At 43.0% G+C, this 22,184-nt stretch overlaps 1 protein-coding gene across 1 annotated transcript; it reads left to right on the top strand.

The window, feature by feature from the left end:
* Positions 1-3,223: 3,223 nt before the first annotated feature.
* On the top strand, positions 3,224-21,418 carry LOC147895917 (uncharacterized). The gene is made up of 6 exons (XM_087383085.1): positions 3,224-3,245; positions 3,285-3,408; positions 3,621-3,670; positions 3,772-3,877; positions 4,023-4,081; positions 20,947-21,418. The coding sequence occupies exons 2-6, from the start codon at positions 3,319-3,321 to the stop codon at positions 20,993-20,995; spliced, it is 354 nt and encodes a 117-aa protein (XP_087239211.1). The 5' UTR covers positions 3,224-3,245; positions 3,285-3,318; the 3' UTR covers positions 20,996-21,418.
* Positions 21,419-22,184: the final 766 nt, after the last annotated feature.

Genomic DNA, 22,184 nt, shown 5'->3' with positions numbered 1-22,184 from the left:
CCAAATGGGCTCATGTTACATATCAAAAACGAATGGCAAGGCATGATTTAGATGATTATCATGACCTTTTGCACCATTTAGTAAATTTTCATGCATCAAAATGTGAATTTAATGGATTTTTTTCTAGTTTCTTGCACCAGATTTAAAGCAAGGCTGCTCATAATAGGAAGCATGTTAGAACTCTATCTATACATTGTGACAAAAACAATCAAATATTTTCTATGCAAGTTCTTCTGATGAAAACTTATAGAACACTTTTACCAAGGTAGACTTTCAATAACATGTTATGATCATGTTCAATGTTGAAGTTTTTATTGAATGGTTCACTTCAACTATATATTACTTGTTGGTAGCCAAAGCATTTCTATGCAAGTTCATCTCATGAGAATAAATAACACTATCACTAATGTAGACTTGCAAGCTTATGTTATAATCATCTTCAAAATTGTGGTGATATTATAAAGCTTTATTAAATGATGAGTACGTACATATAGTGATTATCAATTGATGCACTTCAACTATATAGTACGTGTTGTTGATAGCCAAACCATTTCTAATTAAGCTCATCTCATGAGAATATAGAACACTATTACTAATGTGCACTTGCAATACTATGTTATAATCGTGTTCAATGTTCAGGAAGCACTATAAATCTTTATTAATGATGAGTACAAACATACAATGAGATTATGTGTTGGTAGCCTAACCATTTCTGCGTCGCTCATATTTTCTTGCTCGCTAATTTGGTCTTGCTCGCTCGACATCACTCGCTTGATCGATTGCCTCAGTTGCACACATGAATAGCTAATGTGAGTAATCTCTTTGAAGCAATTCTTTATCTAATTCACCTAGTGTATGGATAACACGATTGGTTTGTCTCTAAAAATAGAAGCAAGCTAATGGACTCATGTACTTGCTATTAGTTTAGAACAAAACCAAGACAATAAAGTAATGTACTCATGTATTAGTTTGTCTCTGAAAGCAAAATCCAAACAATGAACTAATGTACTCACCTATTAGATAACAACAAAATATTATCATCGACTATAAGCTAACAACAATAATAAAACCTATATATCCACGTAACAAGAGAATCAATTTAAAGTTGTCCTATCACAAGAACAAACTATAAATGAACATGATAACCTGCTGAAGAATAGTAATGTCCACAACTTAGTATATATATGAAAAACACTTCTATCACCATACTTGTCGAATGCAACCTCTTTGTATAGGTTTCCAATCCCTTGATAAGGATCTTTGAATCCAATCCATTAACCATATATGCAATAACACTATCGAACACAACCCTGTTTGGATAGATTTCCAGTCCCTAGATAAGAAATTTTGAATCCGATCCATTGAGAGTATATGCAAAAACACCGTCGAATGCCAATGACGCCATTGATGAAGAGAACAATGAGTAAACAATGTTTTTTATTAACAAAATATGATTTAGACATTCCATAGAAATTATGCAAACTATAACTAGCTAAGCCTCCTTAGAACAATGAAAAACCACTTGAGCAAACACTTTCATAAATAACTTCATGCAAGTTCACCTTGAAAAAAATAACATTGAAGGTTTCTCTAAGAAAGCTAGTAGACTCTCTCATCATGCCTCTTAACAAATAACACCATGAAACACATACATAATTCATGTTGAGACATCATCCACATTACGAAGAGAGCTTATTGAACCAAAACAAGTGACAACTTTCATCTTCATCTTGATATGAAATAATTAAATATCATTTAAACATAGCCATATCATTGCATTGAATTTCCTAGTAAGATTTGCATTGGTTATTCTATGGCTATCTTCAATCATGTTTCCTACACTTTCTCAAAAGACATGCCAAGTTTCACAAACTCATCAATGCATTTCTTTTTAGAAGAGTTTCTATAGCCTTCCTATAGTCCATGATGACTTTTCCTTTCAAATTAGGAGCATAAATGGAAGATGTGAACTTTTGGCAAGGTTCATACATTAAACACTTGTCTTGCTTTGTTTCTCATTTTGCTCTCATGATGTACGATTTGCTTACACCTCCTTACATGTGGGATTGCTTACACTCTCTTGAGATGTGAATAGTTGGTGCCCATATGATTCAAACCTTACAAGTGCTTATTACAATGATTGATGAATGTAATAAATATGGTCTTTGACTAGAAGGGTGGTAGTGGTTCTAAAACATGAGCTATTGTTAAGACAATCATAGTGAACCTAATCCACATTGGCAACTTCTTCACAAAAGACTTTGAGCTCATAAAGAATGAAGAGAAAGTTATGCATTGTGGACAATGTGTAAGACTAATCTACCATAGATTTTAATAGCCATAAGCAAAGCATGGTCTTAGATGTGAGAATGCTTTGCAAAAGACTTTGAGCTCATAAAAAATGAAGAGAAACGTATGAACTGTGGGACAATGGTGAGACTAATCAATCCATCCTAAATGTCACAACTTCTGGGCTTCGTGTGAAAGTGGTTGAAGTGTACTTTAATGAATTGTTTAAAACAATACTATGTTTTTGTTTGTGAGAAATAAAAATTGCATTAACAAGGACAAGGAAAGATACAGATAGAAAAGTGGAGCCTCTTGCTTCAGGTAGGCTAAAAACTAGCTCCTATGAGGATTGGTCAACCTTTAGAGTGTTCCTAAAAACTAGCTCCGATGAGGATTGGTCAACCTTTAAAGTGTTCAGAGGTGCTGATGATTTCAAGGGACTTCACAGACGTTCTTTCAAGGATATGATAGAGTTGGTTGATCTTGATGTAGCCGAGTCAATTCAGAAAATGTGGTCCCCTTAGAGCAGCTCCCCATAGTGGGAAGCAACCACCTCTGGGTAGTGCTAACACTATGTCCTCACATGTCCTGAACTTGCATCATCGGCTGCCAGCGCTTCTCTCAGTTCAACGTTGCGAATTAGGTGTTGATGGGAGAGCAGAGCCTTTATGAAGCCTCACGGGTAGAGTGATGGATCTTCAAGTCTAACATTCCAATGCTGAGCTAGAATCTTGAAATTCATGGATGCTGGGTTGGAGTTGCAACACTGGCTTAGAGGGGCATGGGGCATCAACAATGGCGTGCGAGTGGGGTTGGGAGAGCAGCACTAGCAGGCGCGGGGAGGTGCTCTTATGCCCTTAGGACACTTTGGTCAGGAATTAGTTATAATCATGTGCTAAAACAAAGTTTACATGTGCTTAGATGAAGCATCAAATCAAACTATAAAGCAATGAATAGTTTGTGATTGCATTGGCAACAACGTTAAAGAGAAAAAGGCGCAAAGCAACACAGTTGCTTAGAACTCTTGTCATGGCACGATGCCTTACGTTTTCCGTCCTCTTTTTCATGCTGCTCTACCGTGCCTCCGCAGGTTACAGCAGCGGACGCTTCCCCATCTCGGTAAATTCGTGAATTCGTGATATCTGTCCATTGTAAATTCGTGAATTGGTGATTTCTGTCCATTGTTTTCGAAGCCACAATGCATTTGATGGTGCATTTTTATGTTATGTTCCTTGGATCAACTATGTTCTACCGCAAACGTATGAATTACCTCCTTGTGCTTTACCTTCATCTACTCATATCCTTGCTTTGCATATCGTTTTTATATGCAGGAAACTGAACTTCGAGAGAAAAAGGGATTATGCTTGGAAAACATTGACAAGTAGGTGTAACCTTTTCGTATTGTCATCGTCATTGCCTAATGGATTTACAGATCGAACGTCATGGGTTATACTTTTAATGACACAATTCTGTGCGCTGCAGTGGTTTATGGGGATGGCATTGTAGATCTTCAGCCATTGCTAAAGAGAATTGTGCTCTTCGTTGCATCTCTGCTGCGTGCTACGAGAAAGTTTATGGAGCAGACCCTGTATGTCCTTTGCATCTCTCGTATTCAAGAAATTGAGTTAAGTAAAAGAAGGCCAGGGTTTGTTTAAGTTGTAGTAAGATCTGTCTTGTTGGTTGGTTTCCTCCCTTTCCTTTAAGAAGGCTAACGGGGATTTCATTTCCTGTAGTTGGAGGAAGGTGAGGTTGATTACAGGCGAGGTCGAGAGTTCAAATATTGTGTTCGCAGGTATTTCTTATTTTCAAGTCCCTATATGTTCGATTGATATAGCTTTTTGAATGGAAAGAGTTAGTATCCCGGGCCTTTCTAAAATCTTAAAATCGAGTTGCTTGGTTAGGAGTCGATAGGGGTGAAAAGGGAGGGGGCGCTTCCTCAAAGAAAATGTTAGGGACGGTGGCCCAGAGAACCTACTCAGTCACGCAAGAGCAAGACTCGAATGCCTAATCCGAGATAGGTTATCCCTAAGAAGACTATGTCCACGGGAGACAACCCTTCTCCAAGGTTTCGTAACCTTAATTTATACATTTGTGCCTTTCCTTTAATATTCAGCAGCAGTGATATACCTTGATTGTAGGCATAATAGTCTATCAAGCAAGAGAGCTGGCACTTCATGTAGGTATGTGCCTATTTTGTCTAAACAAATCAGTCCCCAGAAATCCAAGTTCCTTAAAAAGGGTATGATGTCAAGTGGCCTGAGATAGACCAACTAATTGTGAGGCTATATGTATCGACATGGCAGCATCAGATTAAACTGCTTGCCTTTAGACAGTGTCAAATCCAAGTGGAGACAACAAGACAATTTATCATAAGGAGAGGCTTTAAAGCGGCACTCAAGAAAGAGCTGCGCTAGCTTAGTTATAGAACTAAACTTTTAACAATTTCCCTCTAGATTATCCTCCTAAGTTTGTCCCATCATTAGGCCATCTTTTTTTTAACTAAAGGGTCAGGGCTTGATTAAAACAATATTAGTAATGTTTCTCCAGCAGCCTCTGGAGAGTCAATCTTAGTACCATTTAAAATGAATTCTTAGATTAAATATGAAATTGTTGCTGAAGGATCTGCCAGAGTAAAATTTTAACTTAGGAGCCAAAAGCTTCTTGCTTCTTTTTGATTGATTTGATTCGTGATCCTGCTTCAACCTGACTCTGTCCAGCAGTCTAGGTCTGAGCTTGGCTGCAATAAAGGTACCTTCCAAACATGTATTTAGCATCCTTTTTTGGACCATTGTGACACTCTTTTACAAACATGCATCCTGTCCAAAGCTGATGTGGAAAACTAGTTAATCTAGCTACAATTCAGTATGGGAAGTGTTGAGAGGCATACCCCCATTTTTGAGTCCCATCTTGTGGGACATTGGATGGTCACTGCCACATCTGACGCTTATCTGGGCATCAGAGGAGGAGCAAAAGCACAGCCTATAGGGGCTGACACAAGGCACCTTCCAGTAGCCAATCGAGGGCTACTGTTATGCTCTAGCCGAGGTAGCATGACCTCGGAAGAATCAGTCGACATTTCCCTTAAAGGATCTATTTTTGTAATATATTTGTTTGCGCTTCATGTAAATGATCGGGAGGGAATTAATGTCAAGGTCCTAGGTGAAGGTTGATAGCACCAGACTAGGTGGATCTAAGGCTAAGGGCCTAATGCAAGGAATGTGCCTAGGGGCAAAGGAATTAAAGCATCCCAAGAGAGGGGTGAAATGTTGCATTAGGAAGGCCCTATATGGATGACATGTGGCATCTAGATCCATCTAGGGAGTTGGGGCTTGTTGAAGCTAGAGAGAGAAGAGAATAGTGATTTTTCACGTATGTTTCTGATTTGAATTCTCTGTCAGCTCGTAAGCTTCAGCAGGATTTGGCTGGGTGGATTAACTCCGGTGCTGCTCCCGTGATTGCAGTAGGAATAGATAGTTAGTGCTTAACATTTGGTATCAAAGCCCAAGGCTAGGAGTCAGAGAGGGATCGTGGTATACGACGGAACCAACAATGGTCTACGGTGGAAGCGATTCGTGAACGGGGAGACCCTTCGACGCAGATAGCCGTGACTGACACCAGATCAACGCAGATAGCCTTTGACGACGACCTTCGTGGTGGCTGAGCTCGAGTTGCAGGCCTGGACCGCCTTGGTGGGCTGACGACGTACGGATAATTCCCTGACGGGATCGACGCTGATCTACGACGAAATTGGAGGGGGCTGCCCGTGACGACGGACAGCAGGTGTGGAGCGGAAGGTTGGCCGTTGGCGCTGCCCGTAGTCTACGATGGAAGCGTGGGGGATCCCGTAAGGCTGTGACGAAACGCGGGGTAGATGGACGCACGGGTGGTGGTTCGTGAACAGGGAGGCCTATAAGGCGATGCCTGATCGCTGAATTCTGGAGCGGATGACAGGCCTTCGATGATTCTGTTGGAATATGGAAGCAAGAACTAGAACTAGAACTAGAAACTGGAAATGAAATAACAAAGACTGAAAGACTAGAAATACCTTGAGAAGAGTGTAGACAAGACACAAGCTAGACTAATTGATTAGAATGATGTGACCCATTGAATATATGGGCCAAAGTACAAGACATAAAGCAAGAGTGTTTATGGGATAATTGTAGAAGTGCCACATGGCACACACTCAAGACATAAAGACTAGACTTAGACTTAGACTAATGTAGACTAGGAAATAGTACTTAGTGTGCACTTATCTCCAACACCCTCCTTAAGTGGACACTAGGAGTAAGACAGAAAGACAAGACTAGAAGACAGACATAAAGACTGATAGACTGAGAGACAAGATAGAAAACATGACAGACAAAAGATCCTGAGACACCCCTCCTCAAGTGATATCCTCATATGGGTCCACAAGGATCTAAAACACAGTCAGATTGATAGACAAATAGACAGACAGACAAGAATAGATAGACAGAAGACTGACTGTAGACAAACAGAAAGACCAAGACACTAGAACCCCTTGACCTACATCATCGGTGGTCAAGGTGGTAGACAAAACATAGAAGTAATCAGAAAGCCCACTTCTCATCATGTAAGGAAGGAATAGCAGGATCAGCTGATGGAGATGTTGCAGCAACATGGGCTGAGGTAGATGCAGGAGCTGATGTAGAGGTTTTGGAGTAGCAGTCCCTCTCCCGGTGATTATCACGGCCACAAATGGTGCATGGATGAGCCTTGAAACAGTCCTTCTCCACATGATTAGTCTTGCCACAATGGGTGCAAGGCTTTTTTACCTTAGAACTTCCTTTCTTTGCTAAAAATGCAGTGTCAGTTACCTTGCGTTGTTGAGTTCTTTCTTCCTCTTGGAGAGCATTGATGATACCCTCAAGAGAAGGATTATTATGATACTTGAAGGTAGTGACAAGAGTAGCATAGGAGTCAGGTAAGCTTTTGAGAAGCACAGCAATAGCAATATCTTCGGAGATGGGAGACTTGACTGACGCGAGCTGAACCATAAGACTGCGAAGATAATTGACATGAGAGGCTATAGTAGCTCCTTCCTGCATATGTAGATCAAAGAATGAGATCATAAGTGCAATCTTAGAGTTTTTAGATCGGGCTCCAAAAAGGGTATCCAAAGTGATCCATGCTTGAGGAGCAGACTGTATGTCGGAGATGTGATGAATGTAATCATCTCCAAGGCCGAGCAATATGATAGCATAGGCTTTGTCATTCTTGGCAGTGACAACTTGCTCAGATGGACCTTCGGGAGCAACACGGTGAACAATGTCCCAAAGACCTTCTTTCATAAGATGGCACTTGATTTTGATTTGCCAAGTATGAAAGTTGGACCCATTGAATTTGTCGATAGATATGAGAGACTGAGAGGAAGATGCCATGTGGGAAGGTCTTACCTCTTGCTAGGATGCAAGGGCAGTGTCTATTCCCTTACAATATTGCAGAAATAAATGAGAGGAAGAGATCCCAGAAGCCGGTTCTCTCACCACTTTGTCAGGGCCATAGCATATGACAGCCCATTTAAGCAGGAGGAACCAGCAAAAAAAAAAGGAGAGACTGTTCAGCAAACTGAAAGAGGCAAAAGCTCAGTACCTTAATCCCGGGCAGAAGTAGAAGTGTAAAAAGAGCGCAGTCGAGGAGGTCGAACAGATGGAGCTGGAGAAGTTGGCCTGTGCAGGTACAGATTCCGTACAGTCGTACGGACTGTACGGACAGCAGAGTATGGAGTACGGGCGGCGTACGGGCGGCGGAGTACGGACAACGGGCGGCGAAGTACGGACGTTGTACGAAATACGGGCGGCGTACGGACAACGGACGACGTACGGATAGCAGGTACGGGTGCAGGACTGTGCAGATCTGGCGTGACAGCAGGACTGCGCAGATCTGGCGCTCAGATCTGTGGCCGAACTGCGCAGATCTGGAGCGCAGATCTGAAGCGGGATACACACAGATCTGGCGTACACACAGATCTGGAATACACACAGATCTGGCGCGCAGATCTGGAGCGCAATGACGGGGCAGAAAGAGGGGAAAATGTGAAGAAGGAGTGCAGATCTGGAGCGCAATGGCGGGGCAAAAAGAGGGAGAAATGTGAAGAGGGAGAAATCTGAGAAGAGGGGCAGATCTGCAGCGGGGGAGAGATCTGAGAAGAGGAAGACTGAGGGGAGAGAAAAAGGATCAACCTAGCTCTGATACCATGTTGGAATATGGAAGCAAGAACTAGAACTAGAACTAGAAACTGGAAATGAAATAACAAAGACTGAAAGACTAGAAATACCTTGAGAAGAGTGTAGACAAGACACAAGCTAGACTAATTGATTAGAATGATGTGACCCATTGAATATATGGGCCAAAGTACAAGACATAAAGCAAGAGTGTTTATGGGATAATTGTAGAAGTGCCACATGGCACACACTCAAGACATAAAGACTAGACTTAGACTTAGACTAATGTAGACTAGGAAATAGTACTTAGTGTGCACTTATCTCCAACAGATTCGGCGATGGTGACGCAGAACAGCGTGGAGCGCTAGTCAACGAGCAACTGACCCCGTATTTAGGATTTGGACAGCGAGCACGTAAGCTGTGACTGCAGACTGGTCGCAGGAGCGCAGGGGATTGAACAGTGCGGGAGACTGTTGGCTGGATTTGCATGGAACCAAGAAGGCTGTAATGAAATCGTTGATGACCAGGGAGCTTTCTTTGACCTCCATCAGTTTCGTGTTTTTTTTTTTTTCCTTCTCGATTTAGTCGGTTGATGCTCTACTTTCATAAACAGGATCTCGTAAAAGAATTAGTCTGCATGAAGCTTTGATGCTGTAGCAGGGACAGATTATGCTTGAGGTTATGCCTATGTGCTGCAGTCAGAGTTAGTTCGCAGAAGCTTCCCTAGGATAGGGAAAAGCGCTATTTGAGATATATGCCTGTGTTAAATGCCTAATCAGTGTGAATCTAGGATTGCAGGAATTCCCTAGTATAGGGAATTGTGTCAGAGTGTCAGTACACTGAATTGCGTCAGTTTGTAAATACAGTTTTCTAGCGGTGTTTAAAAAAAAAAAAAAAAAACCAGAACAAAATACCCATTGAATTGAATGGAAGCAGAAGAAGGGGCTTCCAGGAGGGACCCTGGTGAGTCAGGAGTCCGGCCGACCCAGCAGGTGTCGTGCCCAGTAGCTCATACCTTATCTGGCAGGATTGCATTGCTGGAGGATGCCTTGCAACAGTTGTTAGCGCAGCAGTTACAGGCCAATGCAGGGCAGTCTGAACTTAGGAGAGCGATACACAGTATGTTTGCCAGACCTTCTCGAGAGGAGAAGGGAAAGGCTTCAATGGAACCGGAGTCTAGTGTCCATACGGTCGAGCCTAGGAAGGCTAAAGTGCCAAATATTGCCAATTACAGACGGAAAAGTATTTTGGTCGGATGAACGACCGTAGCTCCGATGTCATTGAAACCTGGTTACACAAATGGGACGAGGCGTTCGCCATTTGTGAAATCAGAAATGACATCAAGAAGATCCGTGAGGCCACCCACATGTTTAGTGAGGCAGCGGATCGGTGGTGGATTAAGTAACAAAAAGATGGTATAGCATCCACTACCTGGGAGGGGTTTAAAAGAGAGTTCAAGAAGCACTTCTTACCTCCTGACGAAGCATCCCGAGCTTGGGATCAATATAGGAACCTTCGTCAGAGAAATTTATCGGTGGCAGAATACACTGATAAGTTTCGAGAGAGTGTAATGAAGGTTGATGAACCCCTGTCTCAATCAATCCAAGTGAAAGATTTCATATTTGGATTGAATGATCGAATAAAAATGGAAGTTCGGGCTAAGTACGCGAACACGTTAGATGATGCAATAGCTATAGCCCTGAACTATGAAGATGCCAAGGGCAGCAGGCCAAGTGAGTTTGCACAGGTCGGAACCGAGTATGGGTATCCGAAGAAATCTGGGTTTAAGAAGAAATGGATTAGTAGAGGGAGTGGTTCTCAGCCGAGTGGTCAAGCCAAGCAGGCGAAACCGGCTGAAACTCTTAAACCAAGTACCACCATTGGAGTGAAGAGGAAAGTAACCCCAATGGCAGCCCGGGCTTGGTCTAAGTCTCCCTTAAACCCAGAACAAAGGGAAAAAGCGAGGAGAGAAGGCTTATGTTTTGGTTGCCTTCAGCCTCATCAGTGGAAGGATTGTCCACGTAACAAAGATCGTCGGATGGCTGAGATGGTGATCTCAGAGTGCGACGTGGAGATGGAGGGAAGTCCCAGAGCGGAAGAGATGCAGATTCAGCTAGCGGGATCTTCTCAGAGGTTAGTACCTTGTTTGTTATGTGTGTCTGTTGCTAAGCTAGTAACGAGTGCACCTGATAACATCCTATCTAAGCCCGCAGCAACGGGGTATACAGCCTTTAATGATACGGAGTTAATTAAAATGAAAGGGCAAGTGGCCAATCATGATGTCATTGTGTTGTTTGACTCGGCGTCAACTCACAATGTGATTAACTCCAAGCTCGTGAAGAGGCTGAAATTAAAGATAAGTCCATCTGACTATGCGTATACAGTCAGGATGGCAGATGGAAGTTCAACTGAAGTATGGGACCAAAGGGTTACCCAATTGGAGCTTCGGATTCAGGACTATACTGAGAAGTTTGATTTTGAAATGACCAAGCTTGCTCATGCAGATATAGCCCTGGGTATGACGTGGCATTCTAGGAAGAATCCAGCCATTGATTGAAAAAAGCACGTATATCAATTCAAGATGAATGATGTGCTTTATATCTTGCGAGGTGAGAAAGATATACCTCAGGGACCGTTGGTTTCCGTGATGGAAATCCGAAAAGCTCAAGAAGAGTTTTTATTCCTTTGCACAACATCGGTAGAGCCGGTTGATGATTCTTCGGCTAGCACTGATGTTACGCAAAGTGGTGAGATGGCCAAGCTGGCTAATCTTATAACAGAGGAGTTCTCTGAATGTTTTAGGGATGAACTACCTTATGGGTTACCTCCAGAGCGGAAAGTTCAGCATAAGATTGAACTGATTCCGAGGGCAGAACCTGTAAATAGACCTCCCTATAGAATGAGTTTTACTGAAGAGGCGGAGGTGCGTAGACAACTGGAAGAATACCTCAAGTTGGGACAGATTCAACCAAGTTTCTCACCTTTTACTTCACCAGTGATATTAAAGAAGAAAAAGGATGATACGTTTCGCCTCTGTATAGATTACAGAGCATTGAATAATATCACTGTTAAGCACAGGTATCCGATGGCTCGGATTGATGATTTGCTAGATGCATTACATGGAGCCGTGATTTTCAGCAAGATAGATCTTAAGTGTGGCTACCATCAGATCCGGATTAGAGCCGAGGATGTGCATAAAACCGCTTTCAGAAGCAGGTTTGGTCATTATGAGTTTTTGGTAATGCCCTTCGGACTTACGAATGCTCCAGCAACATTCGTCATGCTTATGAACGATTTACTACGTCCGTATATCGGAAAGTTCGTAGTACATTTTATTGACGATATTCTGATATTCAGTAAAAGTATTACTGAACATCGTGAACACTTAAGAATAGTGTTCAGTACTTTGAGGAAAGCCAATCTTTATGTAAATAAAAAGAAAACTATACAGTGTATGGTTAGGCTTGAATATTTAGGGTTCATAATTACTCCACAGGGGGTAGAAATGGATCCAAAGAAAGTGGCTGCGATACTGACTTGGTCAATTCCTCAGAGTCTGACCGCGTTGCGATCATTCTTGGGATTTGTCCAGTTTTATAAAAGGCATATCAAAGGATATTCCAAAATAGTATCGCCACTGATTGATCTGACCTCAGATAAAGTACCTTTTATATGGGGACAGAATCAACAAGAAAGTTTTAACACCATAAAACAAGCTGTGGTCACAGGACCGGTGTTAAAAATAGTTGATCCCCAGAAACCGTTGTTCCTGGAAACCGATGCAAGTGGCATTGCGGTAGGAGCAGTCCTCCTTCAAGAGGGAAGGCCAGTAGCCTTTGAAAGCAAGAAGCTTTCTCCCTCTCAAAGGAATTGGCCAACTCATGAATTAGAGTTGTATGCTGTTATCCATGCTTTGAAAACATGGAGACATTATTTGTATGGTTCAGAGTTTTATGTGGATGTGGATCATGATACTCTAAAACATTTTTTTTAAACAGCCTGACTTGAGGGGCCGCCAAGCTAGGTGGGCAGAGCTCATGCAGGAGTTTAATTTAACGATTCGGTACCGAAGAGGAAAAGATAATAAGGTTGCTGATGTGTTGTCTCGCATTATGCACAACCTGAGTTTCACGGTATTAGAGAGTGCTCCAATGACCGAGATCAGAGAAACTCAAAAGGTGGACGAGTTTGTCCAGAGCTTATGGCCTAAGGCTCATGTGTTAAAACCCGGGGAAAATGAAAAGGATGACCTGGCATCCAGAAAAGGCCAAACTTATGCAAGATATACCATAAGGGATGGTATGCTAAAAAGAAATGGCAAAGTTGTAGTACCTAGTCAGAATGATCTCAGGCAGAGAGTCATTCGATAGTGCCATGATAGCCCATGTGCGGGACATCCAGGGGTCGAGAAGACATATGATCTCATGAAGCGAGATTTCTTTTGGCCAAAGCTGAAAAAGCATATTCATGAATATGTGACACGGTGTTTCTCGTGTCAAGTAAGTAAGGCCGAGCGGGTGAAGCCACCCGGACTTTTACAGCCCTTGGAAATACCACTAAGTAAGTGGGAGAGCATTTCCATGGACTTTATTGTAGGGCTGCCTACGACACAAGGAGAGTATGATTCTATCCTTGTGGTGGTTGATCGTCTAACCAAGATGGCTCACTTCATTCCGACTAGAGAGTCTGTTAGTGCCCCGCAAGTGGTGGATTTGTTCATTAGACATATATTTCGTCTACATGGATTGCCTAGATCCATAGTGTCAGACAGAGATGTCAGATTTACCGGTCATTTTTGGACAGCAGTATTTGAGACGCTAAGGACTGAGTTGGGAATGAGTAGTGGGGATCATCTTGAGACGGATGGTCAGACGGAGAGAGTCAACCAGACTTTAGAGGATATGCTGAGAGCATATGTGTCATTGAGGCAACATACATGGGACAAGTGGTTGCCATTGTTAGAGTTTGCCTACAATGATAGAAAACATTCATCTACAAAGTTCAGTCCGTTTGAGCTGAACTATGGTTATAGACCAGCAAATCCAACTATAGTTGGAGTACCTCAGAAAGTGCCTAGTGCCGCGAACTTTGTGGTTCAGATGCGGGAGATGCTAGCACTTGCGAGAGCTAATATCCGCTAAGCTATGGATAGAGCCAAGGTGTATGCGGATGAAAACCGGTCTATAAGAGTATTTAAGGAAGGAGAAAAAGTTTTTCTCAGAGTTCCTTCGCACTCGAAGTCGTTGACTTCAGGAGAGTGTGCTACGTTATCACCTCGATACTGTGGGCCGTGGTTAATTCTAAAGAGAATAGGCAAGGTAGCCTATAAATTAGAATTGCCACAGGGGTGTAAGGTGCACCCGGTTTTTCATGTTTCGCGCTTAAAGAAATTTTTACATACAAGTGACTCACTAATCGAAGGTGTGGTTTTGTTTCAGGAGATAGAGGATAATGCGAGGCGCAAACCAACAAGAATCCTGGACCGAGGAACAATGCAAATACGAAATCGGAAGATACCCACGGTGTTGGTTGCATGGCATGGTCAGCCTCTATCCGAAGCTACCTGGGAATCCGTATACCAGTTGTGGAGAGTGTTCCCAGACTTTATCATCGAGGACGCTGATGTCTGAAGAGGGAAGGAATGTTACGCTCTAGCCAAGGTAGCATGACCTCGGAAGAATCAGTCGACATTTCCCTTAAAGGATCTATCTTTGTAATATATTTGTTTGCGCTTCATATAAATGATCGGGAGGGAATTAATGTCAAGGTCCTAGGTGAGGGTTGATAGCACCAGACTAGGTGGATCTAAGGCTAAGGGCCTAATGCAAGGAATGTGCCTAGGGGCAAAGGAATTAAAGCATCCCAAGAGAGGGGTGAAATGTTGCATTAGGAAGGCCCTATATGGATGACATGTGGCATCTAGATCCATCTAGGGAGTTGGGGCTTGTTGAAGCTAGAGAGAGAAGAGAATAGTGATTTTTCACGTATGTTTCTGATTTGAATTCTCTGTCAGCTCGTAAGCTTCAGCAGGATTTGGCTGGGTGGATTAACTCCGGTGCTGCTCCCGTGATTGCAGTAGGAATAGATAGTTAGTGCTTAACAGCTACCTTGTGGTGATGGGCAACAGGGAGCTACGAGGCTGCCCACTGCAGTAAAGCAGCTGTAATTGAGTGGCAGGTACAAGTCGGGTAGCGGCAGCAACTGAGACAGCAACAGGAGCAGGTGGAAAGCTGCCCTGTAGCAACACTGCCACATTGGCAGCTGACCAGAACTGGTCAGGTTTCAACAGAGTGCAGACTTGCTGACCCTGTAATCGGGGGGGGGGGGAGTTAGTTGGGCCCAGCACTTTGGGCCCAGCACTTCATATAGCATCAGTTAGCAAGCACCGGGGAATGCAGCAGCAAGCCTCCGCTCAAGTATGCAGTAGAGCTTATCATGCACACAGCTCAATGTAGTCAGTGTGGGCTCAGGAGCACAGGTAAATAGTTGTCTTCAAAGGCAGCCGCCTGTAGGGTTTGAACAGGTGGAAGCATGGCAATAACTGGAAGTATACTGTTTCTCAAACAGGAAGGCAACGCAATGATGTTTCTTTTCCGGGTTTATGGTAGCACGTCCACGTTGCCAATGGATGAGCATCAAGCTAGATGTGACCATGTGAAGGGAAATCTTATATAGTCCCTATGCTCTGCTTTTACATTCAGCCTATGTTTAGTGAGACCTTACGGTTTAATGAAAAAGTATGTGTTTTGGACTTTGTTTTGTTACGCTTCCTTTCTCAAACTTCACTGCTGCCCCACCTTCCTTGCCTCCAGCCTGTCCTGCACTGCCACTACCCATTGGAGGGTTTGCTCAACCAGCCCCAAGCATTCCAAACATACTCGTGGGAGCTCCAAAATTCCCTTGCATTCCACCTTGCATTCCTGACTGCATGCCAATATTCCCATACATTACATTATGCATTCCGGGCTGCATACCCCCAAACATATTCCCTTGCATACCCTGCATACCAAGCTGAGAACCCATTGGATAGTTTCCAAGCATTCCAGGAATATCTATAGCTTGACCAGCCATAGCGTGGAACACCGAGCCACCAACAAAACATCCTGGATGCATCAAGGATTGGGGGAAAGCTTGCTGTTTTGAAAATTATTCCCTTGAGCATGCAAGTCCCCACCAGGACCATAATCAGATTGCTGCAATGGAGCACCCTGTACATTTGGCATTACTGAAGGCTGTCCATTGAATGGCTGTCCATTGAATGGCTGCTTCTAAGCCCCACTAGTTTCCCCTGGATGTGAATGATTGCTGCAATGGAGCACCCTGTACATTTGGCATTACTGAAGGCTGTCCATTGAATGGCTGCTTCTAAGCCCCACTAGTTTCCCCTGGATGTGAATGATCCTTTTCCTTTTAGACTTAAAAGGAGTTTGCATAAACTCAGCAAATCTTGGATCCTGTGTGAGATGAGCGCGTGTTCCCACTGCACTTAACAGCTGTGCTTTTAAACAGTGCATCAGCCTCTTCTACACCCTTGACATCATTAGACCCTCTAGGCTGTGTTTCATTCACACCAAGACCATTTACAGCTCGCTGCCCATCAGCAGAGCATCCTGAGAAGTTCCCTCATTCATTGGCTGTGCATCCTGCTCATCTTGAGAGGACTCCTCTTTCATATCCCAATCATCATCCGTCAGAGACATATTTGCTGAATTTCTGTTTGCTGTAATCCAATCACAGTAGGCAATACTTCACTAGAGACAATCACAGGTTCACCTCCTTAAAAAAGATTGCGATGTCCCAGCAACGGAACCATGAAACTGGCCTCAAGGCCAACAAGATGGCTGTATTAGATAATTAACCGACCAATGCTTTCACGTTAAAATATTCAGCAAATAACTCAAACCCAATCGGGAGCTAGAGTGCTCTTGCACGAGAATAAGGACACAGATTGGCCCCAAACCCTTGGCGCCCCTTTCGGTATTTCTTATTAATTGGAGAAACTAGCAAATAAGAGACACAATGAATTCAACCTCACTTGCATTCAATGCATTTCCCACTCTCCGTAGGGATCGGTATCCCAAGCAACTTTGCTCTCACACTCAAGTGGCAATAGGCATCCATCTCTGTTTGAACACCTGCACAAGTCTTGGAGTTTGTTGCTAGCATCCCATGCGGGGTCGCCCAACTCCCCACTTTGCCACAGGTGTCCACCGATTCATTGTAATGCCCAAATAATGGGTGAGAGCATAACTGATCTGCCTGCAACCTTGGGAACAAGAACTTGAACTGCAAGCATCCAGTGTGGACCACCCTACCAGCTAAGCTTCTGCATATAGCATCAGCCCGTTTTGTTCCGTACACATTGTACGGTTGACCCTACGCAGCTTGGATCTATGGACTAGATTGAAGTGCCTTTTGCACTCATTCCCTCCCTTGGATCCACACCTTGATCTATGGCCCAGATTGGAACGCATTTTACTCTCATCTCCTTCCTTGGATCCACCCCTTGATCCATGGACCAGATTGAAGCACACTTTCCCCTCATCCCCTCCCTTGGATCTACCCATTGATCTAATGGCTGGGAATGCTCTACCATAAATTTGAATATGACCCTTGGATTGGAGATTAGATCAATGGGTAGGAGTGAGGACCATGGGTGTGAACCATGGGTGAGAGGTCTCCCCAACCATAAATGCTGAACATGTCCTTTTGTACAACACATCATACCAGTGTCCCACACAAAGAAGCACTCTCATTGGTACACCTCAAATCCCTCTCTAATCCCTTGAAATTAGGAAACACTAATTGGAGGCCCTTTTGAGACCCTATTTCTCCCCTAATGAAAGGTAGCTCAACCACTCAAGATGATGTGCTCCAACTTTCAGAATCAAATAACCACATTTTCCCACGAAATTTCCTAGAAAAGTGCTCTAATACCACTGTATAGAAGCTAGCCTACTGCCTGCTAGTTAACCCTAGTTTCACAGCCTAAATAAGCAGGAATAACAGTAGGTAGTAACAAAATGAAAGGATAGCATGAAATTAATGTGCAGATTCATGTTAGTACCTGGAATTTAAAGTAGAACCACAGCTAGTAATGGGCTGCACTAGCAACAGGCTAGGAAGAGAACTTCTAGGCTAGTCAAGAGCAATGTAGGCTCAACTGTAAAGAGGGGTGCTTTATTGCAAATCATGAATGATTGTGTACAACAGCCAAGAACCCCCCCCATTTATGGGTTTGGGTCCAGCAACAATAGCAACATGACTTATGGGACAGCCTCCCTAAGATGCCACGTGGCAACATTTGGCTGCCCACTTAAATGCTACTCAATTACAAGCCCTTTTTAAAAGAACCTACTAGACTAAAATAACTAAGTAAGGATCACCTTTGCTACACAGAGATGCAACATTTATGGGTCACTTTTGGCAAGGATTATTTATAGCAATGGGTACTTTACTTACACCTAGCACTGCATACCATCTTGAGACTGATGGACAGTCAGGAAGGGTGAACAAGTGGGGTGGAGGAATACTTGAGGTATTTTTGTCATGATCCCCAGAGGGCATGGGATAAGTGGTTGGCACTTGCTGAATTTCGCTACAACAATACCAAGCATCTTTCTATTCGCATGAGCCTGTTTGAAGCAATGTATGGGTGTAAAGTGGGAATGCCTCCTCAATTGCCAACACTGCTGTGAAAAATCAGCAAGAATGAGATGACTTGGAAAGGATGGAGGCCCTTCTACAATTGGCTAAAAAGAATATGCAGGATGCCTAAGCCAAGCAGAAGAAATATGCGGATGAACGAAGGAGATGTTTGGTCTTCAAAGAAGGAGATTATGTGTATTTACGTCTCCACAAAAATCATTATGCTTCATTGAGGGGGTAATATCGACACAAAGCTTGCTCATCAGTATTATGGCTCTTATAAGATCATCCAAAAGATTGGGGAGGTAGCATATCAATTGGAGCTATCAGGATTCCCAATGTTTTTCATGTGTCTTTGCTGAAACCACATGTAGGCCAGCATGTGCACATACTTCCAGAGCTGCCACCTATGGATGAGGAGGGTCATATCCTCTATGTTCCTGAGCGCATTGTGGGTTTAAGAGATCGAGTACTCCATTTAGTACCTCATAAGATGGAAAGGGCTTCCAAAGGATGAACAATCATGGCAGCCATAGAGTATTGTCCAGGAGTACCCCTATCTTTTACCAGGCTGATTAGCATCACTTCGCTGTCCCAGCACCCTTACGTAGCAGCCCGTACATGTAATTCTGAGTGCAAAATTCTATGGGAAGGTATGGCTGTAATGAAGAGGGGAAAAGGGCTACTTTAGTGGTCAATTAGGTGGGAAATGTGAAGGGACTATATAAGTCCCCATCCACCACTCATTGTACAATTTTGATGTGACATCTAATCCTATCTACTCTCCCTCCTCCTTCCTCCTACTTGCAGCCTTCTCTCTCTCTCTCTCTCTCTCTCTCTCTCTCTCTCTCTCTCTCTCCCCCCCCCTTCTCCTTCTCACCTCTTCCTCTCTCTCCTACCTCTTCTCCTTCCTTCTATACTTTCCTCTCTCTCTTCCTCTCCTCAATACTCCTTTATCTAATCTATCCCCTACCCCTTTTTTACAAGGGTGCAGCAAACAGAGCCTTATTTTGGCACCTTAGGTCAAAGATTGTTTGTAGATGTGTTGGTACATTTGTTGGCAAGTTTTTGTACATGGTCTATACCTATATATCTATTCTCTCTTGGCTAAATATCTGAGGTCTCTTTCAAATCTGAGTTGCCCGCTTTACATTTAAGGAAGCGTATTCTCTTGTCATGACAAAGAATCTAGGCACCACATTGAGATCCTTTCTCATAAGACCCAAGGGAATATTCATACAGTAGGAATGGTAGTGTTACAATTGCATGGGGTAAGCTGCTCAGCCTGTGGAGTAGCCCAAACCTTGGCACACTGTGTGCCAAGGTTTGAGCAGAGAAAGACCTTGTGCGTGCGTGCGTGTGTGTGTGTGTGTTTTGGGGCGGGGCAGTAGTGTTGCTGCTACCATTGAAGTGTGCTTGGGGCATGTAGCGCAGGGCAGAGGAGGGGGGGGGGGGGGGGGGGGGGGGGCTGTTGCAACATTGAGGTGCATTGTGTGATTGTCTATCTCTACCTTCATGCCTCATTTCCAGTTATATGGCGAGTTGTCTAGCCTCCGGCTATACATGACTTTTTGTATCTGATCCTTGTTCTTTGAAGCAGATCCTCTGCAGCCCTTGGGTAGCGGATTGACACAGCAGGGGTTGTGTATAGTTTGATTAGTTCTTGAAGAAAATAGATAAAAGGGGGGCAATCCAGTGAGGTTTTCTGTGTGATTGTCTATTTGCACTTCCCTGCTTTAATCTCCAGTTGTATGGCAAGTAGGCTATGCTTTTGCAATCTAGTCAGTTATTCAGTGTGGGGAGTTACCTAGTAGTTCCCATGTGTGTTTTGTGCCCTAGCAAGCAGTCTAATGCTCGACTTTCTGTTCACCTTTGTATCAGATTCTTGTTCTTAGACATGCATTTCAGCCTTTATTAGGCTATTGCTTGTGCTTCCAATTGCATAACATATAGCTATACATTACTGCACATCCACTTCCTTTGTGGGTATCCCACCCAGATTGGCAGCATGGTTTACACAAGCTGCTTTTGTCAGGGTAACAAAAGGTTTGGTCGGGCTATATTTGCGATAGGCTTTGAGATCAAGTATGTGAGATTTGTATGTGTGGGTGTGTGGATTTGTATGTCTAAGAGCATATGTTTATACTATGGTCTACACCCACTGTTGGGCGCTGATGACGTCTGTGGGGATGTCATAGTAGCTAGTCCCTGCTATGTGTGATGGAGTTTATGGTTTTCAACCTTATGAGTAACTATCTGAGATTGAAACTGCACTATGTGTTGTGTTTTTAGAGAATGAGGTTGGGCATGTTCTTGGATTCGTCTAGATATATGCTTCTGCCAATATTCTAAGATGTCAGCTTCAGAAATAGCTTTAGTGTTTTTGGCTACTAGTCCCATGCATCTGTATTTGGATGGCAAGTTGAAAAGGGAAAGCACATTCTGTAGTGCATCGCATGCCCTATAAGATTGTTCTTTGTGAGATTATTTCGATTATGCCATTTACAGCTTGGGCTATTTATGTAAAGTGGTTAAATGCCACTGGACTTGTAAAGTTTAAATAGACTTTTGTTATTGATAGTAAGCTTCAGGTCTGAAGCCAATTGTTTGCATACAAAATTCTAGAGAAGAGTATGTGGACATACCGCCTAGTAGCCTGCAGTGTTGCAATCCTAGAGTACCAATCCTTTAACAAATATATGTTCCAAATGCATTTTTGTATAGTGAGTAACAAGTCTTGTACATGCATAGCAATTTCTTCTTTCCCTGAGGTGTAATTGAGTAACAAAAACTACTTGAATCACTGACAGAAAATTGGTTTTTGCAGGGAGTCAGTTGGAGACAGCATAAAGGGACAGATTTTTGTAGATGAGTGATGTTATCAATGAAGAGTTGGCAACTATATCTCACGCCAGTGAATGTATTCACATGGTGTTTTGCCTTGTATTGAAAGATTCATTCACTGTTCCACTTACATAGTCCTTGTGCTCCACAGGGATACGAGTTTTTCTACACTTTCCAGATGTTTGAAAGCTCACCCTTTGTGTTATTGCAAATTCTAGTTTAGTTTGTAGTTGAACTCTACCTTTACTTGGGCATAGACTTCAAGTTTACTCCATTGAAAATGGTGCATCCACACTGAAGTCACCATAGCCATGTCTGAGGCAGCTGATATTAGGTGTTGTGTAGCTATCAAGGTCTCTATCTTGCACCTTGCGCGTAAGATGTTCTTTGGAAGGATGTTTATAACAATGTTGTGTAATAGACTATTTCCAGTATTAGTGTTCCATTTGGTTTAAAACCTATTCGACATTCTAGATTGCCTCTCAAACTCCACAATTCGTAGATGCAAATCTCTGCATGCAAACATTTGACCCGAGGTAATGTTGAAGTTGTGCATTATAGCACATTTACAATAATTTCAAATCAGTCACAAAAATTTAGGAATATATTACACTAACACATCTCATGGATTTAACATAAACGGCAATGGACAATGTAGCATACAACGCACATAATTATCCCATAATACAGTCGAAAACACTTGAGAGCATGAAATCCACTCGATTAGAGAGCCAATCGTAGGGTATTTGCACTTTTATTATGGATAAAGGAGACCTTGGATTAAAAAATAAGGATCTTATTTTTAGTTGAGATGGGTGAGAATATGTGACATTGGCATATTAAATGAATCGGCTACCCGAAATTTAATACAAAGTCATATAGGATAGTTGGTTTTGTGTAGCTTCCCAGACTCACGGATGTTCGGAATGAGTGAATTGGATCCCATGGGAGGGTGTAGATGACTTGAAGTCTTTTGCCTCGTTATGCACTCATTGCAAGTCAACATACTTGAATGTGGTTGCTCATTCCTCATTGGCAAGGTTAGTACCGTTCAATTTGGAGTAGGCCTTCTTGATGGTGATCTCCAAGATTCACTAGCATTCGGAATGAGTGAAATGGATCCCATGGTTGGGTGTAGATGACTTGAAGTCCCATTATGTAGTTCGCAAGTCAACACACTTGAATGTGGTTGCTCATTCCTCCTTGGCAAGGTTAGTACTG

This window comes from Dipteris shenzhenensis, chromosome 12 (assembly GCF_047967505.1).
Source record: "Dipteris shenzhenensis isolate YYH24624 ecotype China chromosome 12, Dip_SZ_1.0, whole genome shotgun sequence".
Classification (NCBI taxonomy): domain Eukaryota; kingdom Viridiplantae; phylum Streptophyta; class Polypodiopsida; order Gleicheniales; family Dipteridaceae; genus Dipteris; species Dipteris shenzhenensis.
This window is presented reverse-complemented; position numbering and strand designations above follow the sequence as displayed.